Here is a 25,695-nt window from a genome sequence, read left to right on the forward strand (position 1 = left end):
AAACTGAACTCATGGGATCTTTCTGAGAATTAAGCAAAATAATACATATTGATATTACGAATTGTCTGGTCTATCGTAAGGCCCTGGTAAATGTTAGCCACTAATGGAAGACTGTATTATTAATTACTATTTTCTATCATCATTGTCATCATCAGCGGCAGCAGTAACTTCCCAGAATGCTCCTACTTAACCTTGGAGAGCTGGTGAGAATATCATCTCATCTGGAAAAACTACTCCAGGGAACTGTATTCATTTATACTATTGTGGTGTCCTGTGCAATCTTGTGTTCATTTCCTCCCAGTTTCTCAGCATCTTGAAGACAGAGACCATGACAGTAATCTTGATACTTCTAGCACCTGGTCAGTGACTGCATACAGTAGGTGTTCAATAAACAGTTGCTGAAGGAAAGAAAAAAAATAGTAAGACTTATTGTGTTGTTTGTGTGTGACAAATTGTTCTAGCATCTTTGTGTCAAGTCACTCAGTTCTCCCATAGCCCTGTAATCAGCTCCTCCTATTAACATCCCCATTGCATGGGTGAGAAACTGAGATGGAATATTTAGATAATTTGGTCACAGCCAGGACTGGGATCAAGTTTATTTGGCTATAGAGTCTGCGTTTAACCTTCTGCTTTTTGGCATGTTTTGTATTTTGTATATAGTTTTTAACTGTTTAAAAAAGTTATTTAAACATATGAAAGGAAAATTTAGAGATCCCCCCAAAAAAACAGAGAAGTTCCTTTCCTCATTGATGGGGGCAATCCTCACAGGTTTCCCTGAATGATACCCCATGCTGTGTGTAAGCTTGAGATGCCCGCGGTTCAGCTCTGAGCTCACAGAGCCGTGGAAGTAGCCTGTGTCTATGGAGGGGACACAGCCCATTCAGGAAGGAAGCCAGACAGATGGACTTATTTTCCCTGGGCAAGAAGGGTAACAGAAAGACAGAGGACAAAACTGGAAGCTCTCTAAGATCCTTCCTGTTTAACATTCTGTGATCCCAGGATTTTTCTGAAAGCCTTTGATTCTAATACATGCATAAATAATATATAAAATTATTATTTCTTCAGAAGTTTTATAAAAGGTTCTAACTGTTCATATTTATTCACTGGGCCTATCTAGTCTGATAAAATGACTATGTTTCATATCAATTAACCATAGCATGCCTACCCATACTCTCACCTACTTATAATTTTATTCAAGTTCATTTTCCTTGAGATAAGTGGCTCTGTTTTAAATGGAATCAATTAGGAGTCACCTTGTATCTGGAATTTTATAATCCCCAAAGTTTAATGAACTGCCTTCATTTTAAGCAAAAATTTTACTCCAGGTTTGACAATGCTAGATTCACACATTTAAAAACATGTCAGATTCAGGTAGCTGCTGCTGTGAGGATTGTGAGATACTGCAAAGGGCGAGCATTTCTCTTAGGGGTTTAACCAGCTGCTCACGTCCCTGCCCAAGCGGGGACCTAGGGACACTCCATATTTGTTCATACAACAATTGTAGAAGTAATGATGGTAGACAGGCCTTGCAGTAGGGAAAGCTGAATGAGACGTGGAAGGAAGAGATGCTGATGAAGAGCACATGACTCCGAGGGCACCTGGGACTCAGTCCTGCTGGGAACCTTAGAAGTGTTTCTCTGAAGGACAGAAAGCTCGATCCTTTACCAGAACATCTGTTCCTTATTGTTGAGAGTTGTGCCTATGGACATCAGTTATCTCACACTTCCAAGATGACTGTGCGTGGGGTGGCAAACTTCCTGCAACTTCCTCCAGAACTGTGAAGCAGGAAAGCAGAGCAGCAGGCACGTGAGGTGAGATGCTGCCGGGGTGCATGGGCTGGAGTGCAGCTGACATTGTAGGTTTGCTCAGGGGACCTTAACACAGAGCCCCCATATCGTCTCTCAGAGCATCCCTTTTTCCTGCTTAGAAATGTCACTGCCCCATATTAAATTCAACTTATTAGTAACTCTGCAAAGTTGTGGCTGGCCACCACCTCTTGGAAAAAGGGATTCAAAACAGGTTAAGTACAGCAAGCTCCAGTTCCTGCTACAGCTGTGAGTCCCAAGGCTGTAAGTGCTATTCCTCACCTTCCTTCTCTGCCACTCATTCTAGAGCCCTGACATTTAGCCAGCTCTCCAGTTGACCTATGAGCTGCTTGCCTGAATGAGAAACACAGAGCTTCATCCCCTAGGTTTCTGAGAATTTGTTTGCCTTGCTCCTTTTCAGGCAATTATTGCTGAAAATGCCTTTGTTTGTTATCACTGTGCATAGGAACCCCAGCAGATGCCAGCGTGATCCCCCTCAGTGCCCCAGGTCCTCCTCCATGCTTCCATTAGGTGGCGGAATCGTAGAACTGTGATCATCACAGTCAACAATGCTGTCAATTTCCTAACTCTTATTTACTTGCTGGTCTTCAGGTATGAGGAGCCCAGAATAATTAAACAAAAGCTGAAGCTTTAGGTTTGGAGGACTCCTTAGTTGACCCTCTAGAAGAAACACTTCCCTGCTGGGGATAAAGATTTTGAATCCTATAGAATTTAAGGTTGAAGGAATGAGCAGCCCAAACTCCCCAGTGGGCCATTGAGAGGCATGGTGACAATGGTTAATCCATCTTTCAACATTTGATTCCCATGCCTGTGTATTCTAGCACTGGGTGCAGGCATCATATAATTCCTGTTGATTAAATATGAATATTGCATCATAGAAGGCAGTGTCCTAACTAACCACATACAGTGTCTTCTCCATGTTGGCATCTTGGCTGAGCTTTTATGAGGCTATTTTTATTTTTTAATTTGTATCAAGCAGCGCCCTTGTTGGTTGCTCATTTATCTCACTCCTAGACACATCGCAGTCTCTTATAGCCATCCCGGAACCCTGTAAGTGGGGGACCTGTTGCTGTGCTTTGCAGTAATTATATTGACCTCGTGTCTGCTGGCTATGTGCCACCACCTAGTCTTTGCTGTTCTGGAGCCCTGTCACATTCATTGACACCAGGGGCCTCTCTCTTTCATGGTATCATCTCCTCCTGCTACGTCTGTCCTGCAGAGGACAGCCACACTGAACTTGTCGAAGATGCAAGCGTTCTTCTCACTAATGCGTGCCTTCTGAGGTGCACCAGGTATGGCCATTCCAGACTTCAGGCTCCTGCTTATTCTGCGGCTTCACCATAATTTCAGCAGAGAAGACCTGCTGACCCCAACCGTAACTCTCCTTTGCAGTTTTGCCACCTTTACCATTAAATCCTGGGCTTGAATTTCAGCAAAGTTTACTCCTTGCTATAAGAAGTGAAGGTCTTTAACTCACAGACAGAAGACAAACTTGTGGTTACCAGAGGGGGAAGAGGGAGGGGAAGGATAAATTTGGAGCTTGGGATTTGTAGATACTGACTACTATATATAAAATAGATAAACAAGATCCTACTATGTAGCGCAGGGAACTATATTCAATACTTCATAATGGCCTATAATGAGAGAATATGGAAAGGAATATATATATGTATAAATGAATCACTATGCAGTACACCAGAAATTAACACAGCATTGTAAATTGACTATACTTCATTAAAAAAAAAGAAAGAAATGGAGGTCTTTAAAAATTTCTATGAAGGCCTTCTGGCTTTCCCCACACCCCTTGAGTTACTAGGTGCTAACTTCAGCTGTCATTCTCTTTCTCCAAGGTTTCCAACATACATACATGCATAAATACACACACACCCACATACATAAATAAGCAAATAAAAAGTCAGCAAATTCTATGGTTTTTTAAATGACCATTGTCCCCATACAGTGTAAGTATTAGAGTTACTCCATAAGCCAGTGTTTTCTCTCTCTCCTGCCCCTCATCCCATCCCAAAACAGGAGAAAACATTAGTGATTGTGGTGCCAAAAGCAGAACTTGAGGCAAAGACTTACTAAAAGGCAGCTTATTTGGAAGGTAATACCCAGAAATAGAAATGAAGGGATGGGGAAAGTGACACAGGAAAGGAAAAACAATCATTCCCCCTGAGAACAACTGGCACTTAACCCTATTGTGGACGTCAGTCCCTCTAAAGAGTTGTCCAGTGCGCTTGTGAATAAACAGTCAGAGCCTGGGACCTTGATCACAACACTAAGCTCCACTGATTGGTAGGTTCATCCAAGAGCATTAACTCTCTGCATTTCTGGACTGCTTTGCAGATGCTATCTGAGTTGCAATAACAGAAAAGCAGAGAAATATGGCTGGTGTTTCATATGGGATAAGATAAAGGTGATGAATTCTGTCCCTGAACAATGCAGCTTAGGTTAGAGTGGGTCTAGGGGATGTGTCCCAGGGCACAAAAAAGAAGCCCTTCCCTTATATCCATGATCAAAGTTTTACCCACTATATCCATTTCACAGATGAGAAAATTTAGATTCAGATTCTGAAATAATTTACCCAAGGTCACATAAGAAGTAAGTAACAGAATGTAATTAAAGCTCACAGGAAATGAAGAATCTCCAGTCCCACCCTAGACCGACTGAATCAGAATCTCCATTTTAATAGAATCTCCAGTTTCTATACATACTTATTTCAGTTTGCTAAGCACTGGTTTAAAATGTCTTTTTTCCCCCCTAAATGCCTATAGTCATAAATCAAACAGGACAGTCTTATACATAACAGCAAGTGATCCAAATGGTGTATTGTTCTTTTCAGTCAAACCAAAGAGATTCTTCTAAGTATATCTTTTACAAACCTTAACTAATTGAAATATTTTGCTGTGAGGGACCCAATGCAATCTTTTTCTTTGGATTAGTGCTGGGTTGGGAAGTGATGTAAAAGGTGTGTTACTGTCATAAGTAAGTAGTGTGCCAGTCAGAGGTGAAGAGGAAATGACACACATGGGTTAACTCAAGGATGACATATTGGACAGAGTATTAGTTTTCTATTGCTGCTGTAACAAATTACCAAAAACTTAGCTCAAAATAACACAAATGTATTGTCTTACAGTTCTGCTGGCTTGGCTAGTTACTGCGCTGTTTCTCTGCTCTAGAATAAAGATGTTGGTATAATAAAGAAAGCCTGGAATAAATCTGCTTCCAAAATCATTCAGGCTTTTGGAAGAATCCAGTTTCTTGTGGTTGTAAAACTGAGGTCTGCATTTTCTTGCTGGCTGTCTCCTGAGGGCTGTCATTAGCTCCTAGTGGCCACTTAGGTCCTTCCCTGGGGGTCCCTGCATTTCAGAGTCAGCAAGACACATCAAATTGGCTCGTGCTTGGAAACTCTCTCTGATTTTCCCTTCTGCAACATTTTTTTTTCTGCCTCTAGTCAGAAAAAAGTGTTTGCTTTTAAGCGCTTATGTGATTAGGCGGAACACACCTGAATAATCCATTCTACACTCCCTATTTTAAAGTCTGTAACCTTAATTATTTCTATAAAGTTTCTTTTGCCATGTAGCATAGCATACTACTATGCTACAATAACTAGGGGATGGACATCTTTGGAAAGCCTTTCTGCCTACTACAGAGAGTTTTTCTGCTTCAAAAAGTGGTAGAAGTGGTTTGGAGATGGATTTTAGACAACTATAAATGAGAGGAATGCTTTCATTCTTTCAACAAATATTTATTGAGTAAATACTGCTTTCTAGTATTCTGGTTTAGGATTTTAACTTTTGAGCAATGGGGTGTTTTCCAAGATTATTAAGTAGAAAAGTGGTCGAATAAACAGTATCAGCAAAGCAAACCAGAAATGCAGAGTTAATGTCCATCCCCCAGGTTGCTGCCAGCAGGCTATCGGCTCACACTTGAAGCAGAAGAGAGACTGCTGATTTCTTCCTTTTTGTAACTGCAGTTCAGAGAGAGAGAGATAAAGGCCTCCCTTTGGAAGCTGACAACAGAAAGAAAAAAGAAAGGATGACTTTGAAGAAAGATACAAATAAATAACTGATGAAACTTTGTGCTTGGTATGAAAGGGATGAAGTTGATGACAGCAATTCATGATGATTGGGAGAATTTGAGGAATAGCAAAATGCTCATTGCAATATCAATAACCGAAGAACAAAGCAGTGACCCCCAAATCACTGAAAAGTCCTGCTTGAATAGAAACACCAGGTGAGCCAGCAGCAAACAACAGAAATAAAAACACCAACTTTTTGGTATTTTCACATAATTGTTCTTTCCACTTGTTGCAGGCTGTCAAGATGGACACTGCCTGTCAGTGTGTGTTTCATCATCTTGACTTACCCACCAGGATACCTCAAAATAATCCAGCTTTTCAGGTTTTATAACAGTTCTTGCCTACTTGCAGGAACAAAGTATCATCTCAGAGTCTTTCCAACAAACATATAGGCAGAGATTGAAATAAATCACAGGTCAAAAGTATTAAAAAATGACTTAAATTGAGAATACATTCGAACCATTTGAAGAATACACGTTGTGGTTAAGCTGATCCTACCACTAAGGGAGGGTTGACATTTTTCTTACATATATTCAGCTGTTGTCTCCTCTAGTACGTGAACCAGAAACATGAAGAAATAATGGAATAGACACAGAGTATGACACATATGGCGGGCATTTGCTTGAATATCTCTAGATAGGAGATTATTAAAAAAATAAATAAGTAAAATCCTTAAGAAATTATTGTTCAAATCCATACTTTGGTTTACATTTTATTGCTTCAGTTCTCCTACTGAAAGCTTTTGTTTATTTTTAGGTTAATAGACATAAACACAATAATGTTGAAGGTCATACTACAATCTAAAGCTGTCTCAAATGTTTTTAGTTTGGCTTCATGAAAAATGCATTGTGCCAAATGCTTTTTCTCCTTAATTTTTAAACCCTTGTGCATTTTTAAAGAAAATGCAATCCACATGTTCCTTATGCATTTACACTTAACTCATCAAATTCCTCTTGTGTAAGAGCAACTTGGAGACCAGAAAGACTTTGGAAATTATTTGTTTGCCTTTGAAGCTCTTTTTTTTTTTTTTTTTAGGAAAGCAGTAGTATATTCTTTGGTATAGTTCATGTGAGGTACCCAAGTGTTCAGTCTTTTAAGTATTTAAATAACATTATCCAGAATATCTATTTTTGTCTTTATTCTTGCTTCCTCTAGTCTATTAATAAAATGATAATCTTCATTACCATTGATTGTATATTATTATTATGTTATTATTTACTACTATTATTGTTCTTATAAACTTTATAACAGTAGTAGTATTACAAGAATATCTATATGTTTATAACATCTTCTAAACATCTAAACAAAGTGGTTTTACCTCACTGACCTTAAAGTCTTGTGTAGAAAGAAACTTCCAGCCCTTGTAATATATTCACCTATTTCATTTCACAATGGAACATCAGGCAAAGAGCATTTGCCAACTGCTTTACATCCTCCAAAAAGCTTCTTTTCAGTTCATCTGTCTTATTTCTACTTTCTTGACTAAGTGTGCTATTCATCTCTTATAGCCGTTTTTAGCCTTCTGTCTTCAAATCCTTGTACAATTGTCTGCCTATATGATCTGAATTAAAAGTCACATCTAAAATATTTTATTGTTGAGCCAAGAGATTCTGTCCTACAGTTTCATTTATCTATTCGTTATAACTATGGACACTACGTTGTTCTGCTTTGCTTAGCCTCTGAATTGTAGCCTGTCACAGATCTTTAAGCATTCTTAAATAATCATGTGGATACACCCTCTGAAACTCAAGAGAGCCCAACCATCTAAAGTGGAGTCTGTGTCTTTCATTTTCTTTCACATCTTTTCATCGTGCTTAGTTCTGATGGTTACAATCCATAATCTTACTAAATATGGTTGGTTGGTTGTTAATTTGTAAGTATTATGTGGCATGTGCTATTTGTTTTCTCCATGAAAATAATACAGTAAAATACCAGATAAAAGTGGATTTTGACTCGATCTCTTTTTAAAATTACATTGCATGCTTGTAATCTATTGTAATGTAAGCTTGGTCCTTAAAAATATATATATTTTTAATTTAACTAGGGTCTTGAAAACATAGTGCATATGAAAAGAACAAGAGATGAACAAGACCTTAATCAAAACCACCAGTTCAGAGGATACTGATGAGCCACAACCAGCAGGGCATTGCATAGGCTCCTTGCTAGATGCTGGCAATGAAGGGAGGCAGACAACTGCTCCTCTCAGACAACTGACTATTTTGGGAGTCACAAATGTAGACAATTTCAACACTGCGCAAAGTGATAGGACAAAGGGCAAAGAGGTGAGACAGGCATCTCAGTCTAGTTTTTGATCTCTTTTGGAGAGATCTCAAAGTTAAGCAGGCAGTGCAAGCTAAGCATTGTAACAGGCAACACGAAAGCCTTCCTGTAGTGGACACTTATGTAGCGCTCACTTGCGGGCGTTACTGTTCCAAGCACATTACAAATAGGAACTCATGCAATCCTCCTAACTATCCGGTGGGCCAGCATTGTTACTATTCCAACTGTACAAGTGAGGAAACTGAGGTACAGAAAAGTTAAGTGAATTGCCCAAGGTCAGTAGCAGTCACAGCCAGGACTCAAATAATACACTGGATCTCCAAAGCCCCTGCTCTTAGTCCCTACAGGAGGCTTTTAATATGGAATTTACATACTCATGGAGAGCAACACAGTCAGGGAAGAACAAGTGGGTTGGCATTTCCTGAGGGCAATTCACAGCTGGGTTAATGTTAAGAGATAAATAAAGGAAGCTAAAGATGTGAATGGAACAATGTTGCATTGAGAAAACAGTATTTTATCTTCAGGGAATCATTGTAATCATTGGAATGACAGGGTTTTATCTCAACTTTAGAAAGAAGATTCTCCAGCATCCTGGAGTATGGGATATAAAACAGCTGGATTGGACGGAGGTGGAAAGACCTGGTAAGGGATACTTGCAGTAACACAAGTGACAGTAACAGTGGAAATATGGCTGGGGGAGGGGGAGTGGAGCTGAAGTTCATAATGTTACCGACTCCAAACTCGTTCTGCTTGCCGCATGACAGGCCAGCAAATCGAAAGACAAGGTGTTGGGGCAAGAAATAGTGACTTTATTCAGAAAGCTGGCCGACTGAGAGGATGGCAGACTCTCATGTCTTGGAGAACCATCCTACTCCAGTCAGAATACAGGCTCCTTTTATATATAAACAAAACAAAACAAAACAGAGGAGGGGGTGTGGTTGGTTGTTGCAAACTTGTTGCTGCAGGAATTCTTTGTTCTTGCAGCCCCATGTGGGTCAGGCCATGGTGTCCCTGTAAACCTCCAACAAAACAAAGGTTATTCTCTATTTTGCAATTTGCCATCTCTACTTAAGTGCAGAAGTGCTAACAGCCTTAAAGATCAGAGCCCTGAGAATAGGCTTTCCTGTATATTTCAGGCTAAAGGCAACACTGTTTTACAAAAGCTGCACGGCTAGCAAGACTGAGCCTGGAAAACGGCACAGTGGTCAAAACTAAAGAAACAGATCCAATATAGAGTCAGATTTGTTCTCCTCTATTATAGTAAGACTTATTCTAGAGCTGGACAATTGAGGGCTTGGTAAGTTGTTGATATTGGACGGAAGAGAAAGTTGTATTTGGCATAATTCCTCTGAATTTCTGATAAAGCAACTGTATATAGTGGTGACTATTGGGATGGGGAAGAAAAAAAGGAAATTGAACATTGGAAAATGTTTATGATACAATGTAAAGAGAAAAAGAAAGTAGAACTCAAAATGATATGTTCTGTATTGTTCTTTAAAAAATATATGTGTAATATACACAAAACAATGCTGGTGAAAACCAGAACAACTATTCATTGTGAATGACAAAAGTTTTCAGTAGAACTTTTCATTGTTTCCCATATTTTCTAAATTTTCTGCAATAAATGTGAATTAGTTATATTTCCATTAAACGAAAAGTAAATGTTACTGGAAAGATTTTGAACAGTGGTCTTACTTAAAAGTAACTAGTATGATCTTCCTGGAAAGCAAAATAAAGTACTTAGCAAAAGTAGATGATTTATTAACTTTGAATCAGGAATTCCCCTCTTACGAATCTATTTTAAAGTAATACATAAATTCTCACATGTTTATTTATAAATATATTTATTGTCATACTGAAAAACTGGCATCAACAATAGGGATTGCTGAAAAGAATTATAGCACAAGTGTGTAAATGCATATTACACATTCACTAGAACAGTTACTTATAAAAATACATAGTCATCAAGGAAAATACTTAAGATATATAAAAATAGCAGGGTATGAATTCTTTGCTGCTTTTTGCATAGGGTATCTGAGTGAAAGATGATGCTGATTTTCTTTGACTTGTATTTTTCAAGATTTGTAAAATATACCTATTTACTTATAAAATATGATAATAAACATAACAAAAATAAAATAAAGGCACTTAGTTCGTATTTTGAGCAGTATCACTGCTCTTTAATCATTTCGAGGAGGGGGCGGATATAGTTCGGTGGTAGAGCGCGTGCTTAGCATGCATGAGGCTCAGGGTTCAATCGCCAGTACTTCCATTAAAACTAAATAAATAAACAAACCTAATTACTGCCCCCCACCTAAAAAATCATTTCAAATGAGCTTAAATTTGGATTTTAATTACACAGCCAAAGAGAAGTGGAAAAGTCACCTGGATTATAAGGCTGGCTATGTTAAGGGAAGCAGTTGGTCAAAATCATGATTGTAAATATGAAAGGGCAGTGATTACATTAAAAGTATGTTTTTGAATTTGAATATGATAAGAGGGGTCATAGCTTTAAACTTAAAGAAGCACTAAAATTTGGAATTTCAGATAATAGGAAGATAAAAGGATATTTGTTAGGACATTATCATCTTCTTGGGATTTCAGAAAAACAATGTTCAGGGCCTACACGTAGATGGCTGACTTACTTGTATTTTAGTTGCGTTCTGCTTGTGTTATTACGTGTGGATGTTTAGATACACTGACCAACATTTAGATATGGTAGTGCTATGACTTGACTTCTATGGAAAATGTGAATCTTGAGTTAGCTATGTTTATCCTTTTCCCATAAAAAGTAATAGAATCTGTAGAAAATTCTTCATCTTCATTTAACTTTTATCAGGTTTTGAGGAAAGCATAAATACTTTAGATTAATTTGATAGAGCTAAAAATCCTAGGGTGTTAAAAGGATTAAAATGATGGTATCCACATGTAAATATCTTTGTGTGTTACTGAGAACTTTTATAATAATCCTTTATAGTAATTATTTGTTGGTATTTGTTGAATAACTACTATCTGCAAGTACTTTAAATGCATTATGTTCTCAAAAGAGACAATATTTAGAGATGGCTCAGAAACTGGGAATATTTAAGTTGATTTTCTTATGTGGCCACCAGGCTAGTAAGCAACAGATTCATTAGAGAAGTAGATAGTATAATCTATGTTTGATAGATATTGATACCAAGGTTGGGAAGGTGCAAATAACTGTCCAAAGTCACACTACCAGAGCACAGTGTTGGAATCAAGATTCAAACAGGATTTGGTTTGAACCTCTATGCTCAGTTTCGAGTATTCCTAGAAAATAGTATACTACCTCTCATTCTTTAAAGACACTCCTGAGAATTTGCAATCTTAATGATAGATCTTTTCTTTTATAGATACCTGTTTAAATATTTGTCATAATGCTTACATATTTTTTGTGGTCATACTTTTTATGTATAGCTGTTGACAATTTAATTCTTCTATGAAGGTATAATTGACATACAACTTGGTATTAGTTTCAGATGTACAGCATAATGATTTGATATTTGTATATACTGAGAAATCACTGCAGTAAGTCTGGTGAGTATTTGTTACCATATACAGCTTCAGAATTTTTTTCTTGTGATAAGAACTTTTAAGATCTGTTCTCTTAGCAACTTTCAAATATGCAGTACAGTACTGCTAACTATAATCACCATGTTGTACATGACATCCCCATGACTTTTTTATTTTATAAGTGGAAGTTTGTACCTTTTGACTTCTTTCATCCATTTGCAAACACCAATGTATCTCTGTATCTATGAACTAAGCTTCCTTCCTTTCTTTTCTTTTCTTTTTTAGATTCCACATTTTTCACATTTAAGTGAGAGCGTTCAGGATTTGTCATTTTTTTGGCTGACTTATTTCACTTAGTATAATGCACTCAAGGTGCACCTATATTGTCACAAAAAGATTTTACTCTTTTCTGCTGAATAATATTCTAACGTGTGTGTGTGTGTATATGTATGTGTGTTTGTGTGTGTGTGTGTGTGTACACACCACATCTTCTTTATCCATTCATTTGTTGATGGACAATTAGGTTGTTTCCATATCTTGGTTATTGTAAATAATGCTGCGATAAACATTGGAGTGCATATATCTTTTTGAGTTAGTGTTTCTGCTTTCTTCGGGTAAATACCCAGAAGTGGGATTGCTGGATAATATGGTAGTTCTATTTTTAATTTTTTGAGGAAACTCCATACTGTCTAGTGGCTGCACTAATTTACATTTCCACCAACCATGCCCAAGGGTTCCTTTTTCTCCATTCTTCCAGCATTTTTTTAATCTCTTGTCTTTCTGATAATACTACTTTAACAGATGTGAGGTAATATATTATTTATGGTTTTGATTTATATTTCCCTGATGACTAATGATACTGAGCATCTTTTCATGTACCTGTAAGCCATTTGTATGTCTTCTTTGGACAAATGTCTATTCAGGCCCTGTGCCCATTTTTAAGTTGAATTGTTTTTCGCTATTGAGTTGTATGAGTTCTTTATATATTTTGGATGTTAACTCCTTATTAGATATATGATTTAAAAATGTTTTCTACCTTTCAGCATGTTGTCTTTTCTGTTGTTGATAGTTTCTTTTGCTGTAGAGAAGCTTTTTGGTTTAATGTACTCCCACTTGCTTATTTTTGCTTTTGTTGTCCTTACTTTTGGTGTCAAATACAAAACAAAAACAAAAACAAAAACAAAAACCATCACCAAGACTATGCCAAGGAGCTTACCTTGTATGTTTTCTTCTAGGACTTTTCTGGTTTCAGGTTTTACATTCAATTTTTGTTTTGAGTTAATTTTTGTGTATGGTGTAAGATAGTGGACCAGTTTTATTCTTTTTTGCATGTTGCTGTCTAGTTTTTTTCAACACCATTTACTGAAGAGGCCATCCTTTCCTCATTGTATATTCTTGGCTTCATTGTCATAATTTAATTTAATTTAATTTAATTTAATTTAATTTTCCTGATTTTATGTGTGTGTGTGTGTATATATGTATATATACGTATATATATGTATATACATATATATACACACACACACATACACACATATATAGATACCAGTTTATTTTTGGACTGTCTATTTTGTTCCATTGATCTGTGTCTCTGTTTTTATGCCAGCAGTATATTGTTTTGATGACTGTAAGTCTGCAGTATAGTTTGAAATCAGGGAGTGTGATATCTACAGGTTTGTTTTTCTTTCTCAAGACTGCTTTATCTACTTGGGGTCTTTTTCAGCTCCTCCACACAGGTTTTAGGATTTTTTTTTTTAAGTTCTGTGAAAAAATGCCATTGGAATTTTGATTTTTTGCATTGAATCTGTAGATTGCTTTGGGTAGTATAGACATCTTTTATATATTTTAACAATATTAATTCTTCCAATCCCCAAACTTGCGATATCTTTCCATTTATTTGTGTCTTCTTCAATTTATTTCTATAATATCTGATAGTTTTTTAGAATACAGGTGGGTGTTTTACCTCCTGGGTTAAATTTATTCCAGTATTTTATTCTTTTGGATGTAATTATAAATGAAATTATTTTCTTAATTTCTCTTTCTAATAGTTTGTTGTTAGTGTATAGAAGCACACCAGAGTTTTTATACTGATTTTGCATCCTACCACTTTACTGAATTCATTTATTAGTTTTAACAGTTAATATTATGTCCTCTGCAAAGAGTGACAGTTTTACTTCTTTCTTTCCAATTTGGATGCCTTTATTTGTTTTTCTTGCCTAATTGCTCTGGCTAGGCCTTCCAAAACTTTCAAATTGTATTTACCTGTTAAATACTTCTTATAGTGCTTATGTTTATTTCTTTTGTGGTCATACCTTTCATATATACCTGTTAACAATTTAATTTTTATATGTAAACTTTCCATATGTTCTATATATATTTGTGCTGCTGTAATTTAACTTAGTTATTTTAGGTTAAGGGGAAAGTGTTCTCTTCTAGAATAGAATAAAAGATATTATCCTTTTCCCCATAGCCCTTCCTCCTTTCTTTTCTCCATGTCTTTCCATCTCTTCCTGCCATCGTCCACATCTTTTTTTTTTTTTTTTACTTAACTACGGATTTAAAACTTATAGGGTTAGGAGAAGGGAGATTTAATGTGGAGATGAGTGTGATTTTTCATTCTATATAGCTCTTTATCTTACCAAGGGCAGGGCAGAAAAATAATGGGAGTTTTTTTTTTTCCAGTGATTTTAAGAAGATGTTTATATTAAAACTCAGTATTCTTCAGTTTCACTTGTTCTTATGAAACAGGAATTATTTTCTCTATTTTGCAAATGAGTCAACTGAAACTCAGTGAAATTAAATAATGCTTCCAAAGTCATTCAGTAAGAATGTGTTCTGAATGAGTATTTGAACCTATATCTGCCTGGAATTAGTGCTCGTCATTTTCTATTTATGTACTCTCTTCCTTTATTTTAAACCAAGAATTATAAAACTTCAGAGGTGAAAGAACATTTGAGATTACTCACTTCAACTACTTCAATTCATGTTTTCAGGAACTGTGGCCTAGAAAGTAGAACACTTACTTAAGGTCATGTAACCAACTACTATAGTACCAGCATTGTGATTGTGGTTGCTTTCTTTCTATGTTTCAGGAAGGAACTAACAAATTGGCCTAAATTCCTTGGCTTACTGGGTTTACAAAAAAAAAAAAAAAAAAAGACTCCTGAAGGGGAGATGAATTAGAAAATGATGTACCATTTGGACAAATGACGATTTTTGTAAATGAAACTGCACCTCTGCCACAATATCAGGTATCAGCGTGTCAGGATTGGAGGTGGGCTTTAACTCCTCCATCCACTTCAGCTGGACACCCTTGAGCTGTGTACCATTTCATGACCATTTGTAGTAGCTCTCCAAATAGAGACTTCAAAAACCTTTCTTCTGTCTCTTCTTACACAGCATCTTCTTTAGCTTATGTCACATGGTGTTGCTTTGCTGCTCCGATCTCTATTAGGGGTATATTGTTGATATGTTACTACAACCAAAGCACTGATTATTGCTTTAATTATTGCTCTTAGGAGTGTCTTGATCTTATGCCAATATCAACAGTGCTTTCATCTTTAGGGCTTTAAGCAGGCACTCCATTATACAGTCATATGAACTGCAGACTCCATTGTAATAAATCTGTTCTCAATAGACCCTTTAGGCTTATATTCAATTACTCTTTCACTTATAGGATTTTAACATTGTAGGCCAAAATTGAACATCTTGTTCTACTAATTATAAACAATAAAATTTTTTACATTCTCTAATTAACTTTAATTCAGAAACAAAATTAGCAACTCATATGCCCCTAAACTAGTAGTTCTCAAAAGTATGCTCCCTGATTGAGAAACATTAGCATCACCTGGTCAATTGATGGAACATAAAAATTCTGTGCCCAGTCAAGAATCACTACTGAGTGATCCTGATGTGCACTGAAGTTTGAGAGCCACACATCTAAACCATGATGCTTTGCTTGCTTTACTCCTCAAGTATTCTATATTACAGCCATGCATGATGACCCATTCATTTCCAATTATGCTACTAAGTTTGCCTATTTTTCTTTTTATCAAATAGCATGTGTAACTTAGGGAAACTTGCAAGCACACTGAAAAAAAATAATGATATGATGGAGATCATACCAAATGCCCTTATAGACTTCATAGTAAACATTATTTGCCAATTTTTTTATAGAAGAAAATACTGCAACATAATTTTTTGTATATTTCTTAAATATATTTAAGTTTAATTTCATTGTTCCTAACATCAGAGAAAATATGTATCAGAGGTTTTAGAATATAGGTTCAAAATTTAGTTATCATATTTGTTCACTGCATTGTGGTTTATTTTAAAACTAGACACTGTAATTGAAGAGTTTCTTGGGTTAATTGTTCTGATTGAAGAAAGGGTCCTTAATCTATTTTCAGTCATAACTCTTCAATAGGAAAGTAGATAGATGTATTTGGAACTGAATAATAGATTAATACTAAAATTAGTTTTACATTAGTTTACAAAAAAATACACATATATTGTTCTAAAAATGTTTGCACTAAGTCACTTTCATTTTCAAATCTCTAGTTGTGCTGATTTGGTTATCTTGACAATTAAGCTGTTAAACATAAAAAAAAATTGTACCATTCCAACATAATTAGATAGCTGGTTATGGTAACAGTCACAGCTGCTGAAGCCCAGTACAACCTAAACACTTCATTCTTTAATTTCTTAGTGAAAATAGAGTACCTGTCTATGTGGTGATCATAAATTAGTTTCTTGCCATTTGTATTACTAAATTTTATTTTTATATCTCAAAACTGAATCGACTTTTGTAGCAAAAGAAATACTATAAATTCTTTTAGTTAACTACTTGGAAAACAAAATTATTTCTTTCTTGAACACACAACTTTTTTTTTTCTTTCCGAAAATCACTATATTCATTTAGTGATACTTAGAATTTTTTGTGGAGTGTTACCACTCTAGCAACAAAACAGGTTTATTGTGTCTCTGCAGCTGAAATATCAACTAGAGACAGAGTGTGTGAAATTCCCCTACACTTTCTTGTGTAATTCTCAAGTTCCACAGAGTACTTCACATTGTAACAACAGATGTGTGCTGTCCATTAGGCACTGCTGTCCCATTTTGACTAATTGGTCTCAATATTGTAGCTGTCAGATATGCTTCCTCTTGTTGTCATCTGAGCCATCTACCAAATGTATTATTCATCATTTCTACATTATAACACAAAATGTGTGTCTTTTTAATACTAGTCCTTTTGGACAAGCTAGTTGTTTCTTCTGTATATTCTTTAAGCTCTGCTGTCTTATGGGAAACATAAATCTATTTTCCTTGTGTGAAAGGTTTCCTCTAAGATGTAGAGTATTGACTTAAATAGTTGAAGCATGCAGTGGATTACTCAGGAGCTGAAAATTTGCGTATTTTGTTGAAGGGATAATAATTGTTTGTTATAAAGACTAAAATACAGACACAAGCACACCCAAGCTCATGCTCGTAACACACACATACATAAGATTACCAATGGTTGGTTTGAGTACATGAGACCTCAGGCAATCTGGGATGATGGCTAGTCATCAGTCATCTGATTTAATGACAGGTGCACATTTGTCTTATTCATCTCTATGATCTGTACACTCATCAAGGAAATTTCCATTCACTATTTTTGGGGTAGACATGAAAAATTCTGAAGATTTAAAAAGGAGCAGGCTACTGGGGGTTAGGATTCCATCTAAACAAGGTAAATTCCAGACAGTTTTCAATTTTATATTACTAGGAAAAATCTATTAGTAAGGCTCTTTGCAGTTTTTTACAACACTTCGTCTTTTGGGGTAGTGTGTGGTATTTATTGATAGTCACTTCAAAGTAATGAGTCAAAGAAAGTTGTGATAGTCTCAATGAGGAAATTAGTACCTAATGTGGTTGAATCTATTGGCAACAGGTCACTGAGTATTGCATGGCCAAACCAACCAGGCCTCTGACTCCTAAATCAATAATCCTCAAATTATGCCAATAATAAACATCAATCATTAAAATAAGGGAAAGATTTTCTCTCTCTTTTAGTACCTGTAATATTCGAATGAGTATCGTGGTCTCCCATTATGATCTCACCACGTCATTGATTTGGGTTTCTTACAAACAGCTGAGGTGGGCTTAGCTCATTTATTCCCTAATTTACTTAACAAACATGGAAATGGACTGAGATAGGGATTGATGATCTGTACACATAAACATAATCAGGGAAATCCTTCTGTGTACATTTATGAATTATACTGACATAAATATGTTACCTATTGATTAAAGTGGTCAATTTATTTGTCCATCTAGACAGTCTAAAGAAAAATATAGAAATGAAGAGTATTATCATAGAGCTTTATATTAAGCCCCTAAATCAGTTGTTCCATTTCTACAATAATAAAAATAACTTTTGATTTGTATAGTTATTTCTGTTGCTTTGGCTATAATAATCACCCTGATGAATGTTCAACTTTGAAAATAGAAGCAACTATAAAAATAATAAAGATGCCAACATGGCAGTACTTTGCCTCTCTTTTTATGGAGAATATATTATAGTGCTGCTGCTTTTGACAAGAGACAGTCTGTTCTATGGGCATGATGTGGCTCCCAGATACACAAGCAGCTAAGAGCATCCAAATGACATAATAGGAATACAATTACTGCTCTCAGAGAGTCTGTTCCATCACTAGTCATATCTGGATTGTCCCAATTGAAGCAGTAATATGTGCACTTTTTTTTGGTGATTTAAATACATGTGTTTTCTACTCATTTCTGGGCAATAATGGTTTCAAATCTGTTCCTTCTTTCAGTCTTTCCTGTAGGATTTTTAGCGGTGTATTGACTTACATTACTAAAAGAACAGTATAAAAAAAAAAAAAGAAACTTTTCTTCGCCTGAAAAACACTAGAGTATCATAAACAATTAGACGTGTCCAAGCACGACTCCAAGCATTTTGGGAAGCAGGAAAACAAAACAAATCAGAGCATTTACATATGGAAATAAGTTTGTCTTTATTTTTTAGGCTTTTATATCTCTGGGCATATACCCTTAAGAATGTGGAAAAGTAAAAGAAAATGCTATAGATTTTAGAACATTAAAAATAAATTATATTGTTTGTGTAAAATACTTCAAAAAAATTGACATTTCCAGCCATGTGCTTTTTGATTCTAGACTTAAAGAAATGAATTTGCTAAAGCAAGGGGTCTAAATTAATTATACATAACTTAGGAACAAATTATTTTAAAAAGTATATACACTAAAGCAGTGAATGTGGTGCATACACATACTACAATGTCAGCAAAAATAGCCTTGTCAAAGACCATAGTATATTGGCAACAATTTAGAATCCATCAAGTGTGATAAAGTAGGGCAGATTCCTTAACATCTCTAGGCCTAGTTTAATAGGAATAATAATTGTAATACCTATATCTTTGGTTTGTTGTGAAGTTTATGTACAATAAGATAATTGTTAAATAATATTTAATAGGCAGAATTGTTTTACAAAAAATTGCTTAGAACTATCAGGCATCATGCATAAAAACTATTAATGATATTTTTAAAAATGGAAAATTGTACATGTAAATTAACATTTCCGCAAAGAGAACAGTTGGACGTCCAAACTGAAGTTCTTTGAGATTTACCCAAAGACTTCCATGGTGCTTGTGTTAAAAAGAGAACAGTGACTCAAGCTTTTGGCACACTGGGCAACTAACATACCTATCAAAAATCCTTGGAGATTTGTGAAAGGAAAATATTTTCTGCTGTTTTCAATGAGTGTATTCGTCACTCTAACAGTTTTAAAAATAACCTCTAAATGCTAAGCAGGAACACTTTAGTACATTCAGCCATTCAGTCATTTTTCCATTCAAAAAACATTTTTAACTGCCTACTATGTGTCAGAAAGTGTGCTGGACTCCAGATGAAAACCATATGGGCCCAGTCTCAGGGAACTTCTGATGTTCTCACCAAACAATGCCAAGATAATGACTCAAACACTCTTGCTTTTTTTAACATCCACACCTAGCATCGAATCTTTTAAGATATCCACAGAAGTTATAATCTCTGTATTTATTGATTCACTGACCAAATGGGGTCATTGTTAAAACTAAACAGTGGGGAAAACCTGTTTACTCCTAAAGAGATCATAAGGAGGACCTATTTGGGGGTCTAGTTATTATTTTCTTCAAAGAGAAATTTCTTGAGTTTATACTTTAGTAAGTCCAAACCTTTGAGTGTCAGAGAAGAAAAATCACACCATGTAATAGAAATTTAAGTTAAATGTTCTAGTCAATTCACACATGCTAGCTGTTAGCAAGCATATTTTGCTGATGTGCTAAGTTTTTAATTTCATAAGAAAAGTTCTATTTAACAAGTTATAAAAAAGAGCTACTTGGATAAAAAGTTATCTTAATATTTCTATTGTTATATTTAAGAAATAGTTCCATGATCTATAAGTACTCATATATAAATATCTTTAAGCAATTTTAACGTCATCTTGGAAATTCCCTAAAGTAAATTTTGTTATATACCTAATACTGTTATGTTTGATGTATCTATAAGCCAAAAATTCACTTAAGTACTATGTCCGGTTAAAATATAAGAAAAGCAATTATTGTTTTGACATCACAGTTTTTCACTTTTCTTAGAAAGATTTCAGTCACTTAAAAGTCCCTGTTGTTGAACACCAAAATACATGAAATACTTCTACCCTTTAAAGATGCCCCCCCCCCCGAGTTCTTTCTGGATTATCTTCAAGAGGTCACTGAGAGCAGAACATTAATTTAGAAAAAATAAATTCTAGAATGCAATTTGAGCCTTTTTTTTTAAATTCTAGAACTCCTCAAATCGAGGTAAGCCTAAAAGGAAAATTTTATTTTAAAATAGAGTAATCATAAGAGCATTCCCCTCTAAAATATGACATATATTTACATAATCATTATGAAAACTATGTAATGATTCATGCCAAGCAATTTTGAATATGTTGGTTCTGTTATGACTTATCTTAAGGCTGACTGAGTTTTTACAAATGGTTTCTTCCTAAATCTAATGTAGAAAGAAAGAACAAATAGTTAAGGACCAGACAAGCTGAACAGCCTGACTTCAAATCCTGCTTCTACCATTTGCTGGGTTTTTGATCTGCTCTGGGTCAGAATCCCCATCTCTATTTGGGAATGAGTCCTTATTCCCCTCAAAAACAAAAACAAAAACAAAAACAACTTCCTGATAGGGGTGGCACAAAGATGAAATTAGTTAATACACAAAGAAGCACTTAAGAGTAACACCTCCATAAGAATTAGCTCTTATTTTTCATCTCTTTCTTATTTCATGTATCCGTGGTTATAAAAATTACCTTTGGCTTCTAGAAAATAAAATTGACAAGTCGAAAGGAACACAGTGCTATGAAGGTTTCCTGTAAGTTGCTCAATGCTATGAGTGCTTTCTATAAAAATTATTTGCTATCAGATCATCTCTAATTATCCAAGCTCCTACTGCACAACAGGCCAATAAATGGAGAGACTAGGTGTTGGGGAAAGAATAATAGTGACTTTATTAGGAAAGCCAGCAGACTGAGAAGGCAGACTAGGGTCCTAAAGAACCATCTTACCCAAGGTAGAATTCAGGCTTTAATACTAAAAGGGGAGAGGGTGTGGCCAGTTGTTGCAGACTTTTTGGTGCAGGAATCCTTTGTCTTTGCAGCCATCCAAGCAGGTCTGGTCACCATGTTCCTGTAATCCTCCAACAGAAAAAATGTTATTCTCTGTTTTGAAACTTTTTATCTCTATATGGATGGAAAAGTGTTATACCTTTAAAGGCCAGAGCCTCAAGAATGGGCTATCATGTATATTTCAGGTTGTAGACAACATTCTTTTACAAAAATGCAGAGCCAGCTTTCCTATGTATGGGCAACAGAGCACAAGGGTTAGAGCTAAAGAAATGGATCCAATATGGACAGGTTTGTTCTTCTCTGTTGCAGTTAGACTTATCTAATGCTAAAAGCCCAGGGGAAAAAAAAAGAGAAAGAATTTGAAAAAAACAGAAAAACAGAAACCAAAATGTTGAGTTAGTCTTTCAAATATTCCCAAATATCTAGACCCAGATGTTCCTGTAATAGTGACATCAAGTCGGGCCGATATTATTCTCACCCCCAACTGATTATATGACATAAATGCTAGACATTTAAGTGTTGAGATACGATTTTTATCATGCTTTTCAAGAAAGGAATTAAAGTGGTTATTAATTAATTGCAGGACCAATTTGAGTCTGTGAATGCCAAATGAGAAGTTGGCCAGCAGACCCACCCAATTCAAACAGAACAGACTATGTTGACTCAACTTTCTGACCAAGGTCAAACTTTAGAGACACATTTTAAAGAGTAAATGAGACTGTTCCATGAGACCAGCACAAGGAGAAAGGAAAGCAGTTTCCTTTTTAATTCATTTCAACTAGCAGTGTCTTGGGTCAATTTTTGAGTAATTTTTGTGTGTTTAATGAACAAAAACACAAGGGGAATTTTTGCTTTCCAATTCATGCAGACAGGTATCTTCCAGGTCCTTTACCTTAAAAATAAATGATAAGAAGTTAGGTATTGACAGATCCTATCTAATTAATATAGATTCTAGTCACACCTAGTATTAGAAGGACTTCGTATGGATACAAATAAAAGAAAATCTTTAAAGCAAGTGTGTCGCACCCAGCTTAATAGCACACGTAGCTATCTTCAGACTTACCTGAATATAAGGAAATAGGAATCCCTGTCTAATCTCAAGTGATTCCAGGAAAAATGTAAATCTTGCTGTCAAAACAGACCAGAATTTAGATAATTCAAAAAACTGGTAGAGTGGAGCCAAAACTGCTCTACAATTGTACGTGCTCATATTTAAGCTCTCTGTTGAGAATTTAGCTAAGCTGCTCCATGGTGTTGCCTCTGCATCCGTTTTGTGTAGTTAATGGCCTGTAGGAGTCTTAAGCTGATATTATCAATCTACACAGTCACAAGCAAATTACATTTCTGATAATACCTCCCCAACACCCCTTGTGATCAACAGACTTCCCCACCTCTCAGTGCCTTCTCTTTCTGCTCCCCTTGGAAGATAGCCCCAGTGGAGTTTACCAAAACCCCACCCTTTAAATTGAATTGACCAATCCTGCCTTAGCCTGGAAACCCCAAAGCACTCTACCCAGGAACCCTAATAAAGTCACGTGCCCCAAGGCCTGCCTCTTTCTCTCCCTGCACTCTGCCTTCACCTCACCATGTAATTTATTGAGAATGCCACGTACTTCCCCAGGATCTGTGAGTAATAACCTTCTCTAGTTAATTCTCTTGTGGTCTGTAGTTGAATCATAGCTCACCATTCAGCACCCTGTGCTCCACTTAACAAATGTTAATTTAACAAAGTTATAACATCATAGTAAAAGTTAGGCAAATTTAACTATCGTAGATAAAGTGGAAAAATAATTTAAAAATATTAACTCATAGCTACCGTTGGATCTCAATTATTGTAAGTCCTTAATGGTTTCCCAAATTAAGGATTTCCATGGCTATAGCAGATATTCCAAGTGATCTTGTCTGTCCTATTAAAGTAGACCTAATGAATGAAAGTGAATAAAAAAATGTACCACAGTTTGGGAGAAAAGTAGGATGGTTTTTATTACACTATTGAAACTGGTTGAGTGAGTAACTGGCCTGGAACTTAGAGTTTTCTGTAAAAGAAGACCTTAGAAGCAGAGACCATACTGTTTGGAATGACAGCTCAGGGCCACCAAAAGAATGGTTTGCAAATTAATTCTCAAGCAGATACAACACAGCCTTTAAGTCAAATGGGGCATCAAAATTATTGGGGTTTTTTTTCAGTGGAAATTTAAAAATGAGGAAGATTATTATGTCCCAATGAGTGGTCATTGTAACTTTTATGTAAGAATTGAAAGATGGTAAAGTCAATACTGAGATGAAAATAAGCCATATATAAAGCCCTTTTTATAAGAGAAATACCAGAAGTACATTAACTTTTGCTGCTTTTCACAGATTAATGTCAATAATGTTTCTCTGACTGGATTTTAATATATGGGTTCTAGAGTATACAGTTGTGAAAATGCAATATTCTCATGATGCCTATATCATTTTCAGCTTGGTTCAAATACTACACACACGAATGCAACAAATCCTATAGAACTATCCAAGCACTTTAGGTGAGTTTGCTTATAATCATTGTTTTTGAGTAAATTTTGTAAGATTAACAATAGCCACAAACTCTTTGGCTCTACTCCCATGAAGAATTACAGACTATGAATCTGAGTGAGCACTGTGATTGCTTTCATCGCAGGAAAATGGGGCATGAGAGCATGGTCATGTCCCAGGTCTCAGACGAGTCCCTGGGATGTGCCCTGCCAAGTGGGGGTTCTTGGCTTCACACAGGAAAGAATTCAAGAAAAAGCCATGATAAAGTGAGAACAAATTTATTTAGAGAGCTACACATTCCAGACAGAATGCAGTCCATTTCAGAAGGGAAGGCAGCCCCAGGGCATGGCAGTCATCTGGGAAAGTGAGAAAGGTCCCAGGGTTGTGGGGCTGGTTAGCTTTTATGGGCTGGGTAATTTCATATGCTAACAAATGAGAGTATTATTCCAACTATTTGGGAGAAGGGGTAGGGATTTCCAGGAATTGAGCCACTTTTTGGCCTGTTATGGTCAGCCTGGGAACTGTCATGGTGCCTGTGGGTGTGTCAGTCAGCATGCTAATATATTAAAATGAGTGTATAATAAACCCAAGGTCCACGGGAAGTCGAATCTTTGTCCATCTTGGGCCTAGTTGCTTCTAACCAGTATTTGTCCTATCCACAATGGCTGTGTCATTCTTTTAGTGGTTGATCTTTGCCCCCTTCTCTCTTGTCTCACTTTGATCAATAACATACAGCCACAACGATGCTGTGGGCAGGTCTGGATCTTAAGAGACTAGGAATCCCTACTTACCGTTTCCTGGAACACTCTCTCGGCTACCTAAGCTACCACGTAAGGATTCTGATGACCCTTAGACTGCCATGCTGACAGGCAGCCCCTGGCCAAGCTCTACCTTATCGTAATCGCTGCCAAGGCTCCATGTGTGTGAATGAAGACACAGTGGACCTTTCAGAGCATGCTGTCTGCTGTTGAATACCAAGGTGGCCTTAGTCAAAACCATGCAGAACAGAATAGCCTGGCTGAGCTCTGCCTGAACTCTTGATCCATAAGATCGTGAGATATAATAAATGAAAAATTGGTTCTAAATATCTCCCACTGCTTCAATTATATCATATTTCTGCATAAGTGAAGTTAATAAAATAAAAGCATTTCTGTGAAATTCAGCCATATATAGGATCTAATTTGGTTCCTTGTGATAAATAAAGCAAAGTTCTTCTATTTATATCTTACAATTTTCTGTCAGCTTTGGCTTCTCCTTGATTTCAGAATGATAAAAATATGAAAGAATTCTTAAAAAAAAAAAAAGAAAAAAAAAGAATAAAAGATGGAAAGCTGCTTAAATGTCACCTCTTCAAAGAGGCTTTCCCTGACCAACTTATTTGTCCTTCCTTCATTGATCCTCTTATTTTACTTAATTTTTCTTATTACATTTATTGCTACTGTCATTACAAACGTCCACCTTCAATTTTGCATATCACTTCCTTAAGTATACTGGATTTTGTTTATTGCCTAGAACAGTGACTGGCACACAGTAGCCTCAATAAATATTTGCTGAAGAATTAAAACTTTGTCTTCAGATATTTTACCTGAAAATTACAAACTTTGTTTTTACAAATAAAACTACATCACCCCAATATTTTAAGAGAAAAATATTCTGATATTGTCTACAGATAAATGATTAATAATATTCACTTAGAAGTGTTTCTCTGTTAGTGATAATTACTACAGATATTTACTGGATATTTATTTGTGTAGTCAAGAGCCATTTAAAAATTAACTTACTTTTAA

At 35.9% G+C, this 25,695-nt stretch overlaps 1 protein-coding gene across 6 annotated transcripts in view; it reads left to right on the forward strand.

Annotated features, from left to right (window-relative positions):
• The window catches only part of VGLL3 (vestigial like family member 3), a 181,398-nt gene that overhangs the window by 78,116 nt on the left and 77,587 nt on the right, over positions 1 to 25,695 (forward strand). For 3 of the 6 annotated variants that reach the window (XR_012075644.1, XR_012075652.1, XR_012075647.1), the window contains exons 4-5: positions 8,762 to 8,832; positions 11,685 to 11,748. Coding sequence is in view for 1 of the 6 variants with exons in the window: in XM_072967402.1 (XP_072823503.1) it covers positions 8,762 to 8,799 (38 nt within the window). In the remaining 5 variants the exon portion in view is untranslated. Of the gene's footprint in view, positions 1 to 8,761; positions 8,833 to 11,684; positions 11,749 to 14,816; positions 15,096 to 25,695 lie in introns of those variants that run through there. The other 3 variants (XR_012075641.1, XM_072967402.1, XR_012075640.1) reach the window with 2 other exon arrangements.

Source organism: Vicugna pacos, chromosome 1 (genome assembly GCF_048564905.1).
Source record: "Vicugna pacos chromosome 1, VicPac4, whole genome shotgun sequence".
In the NCBI taxonomy this organism is placed as follows: domain Eukaryota; kingdom Metazoa; phylum Chordata; class Mammalia; order Artiodactyla; family Camelidae; genus Vicugna; species Vicugna pacos.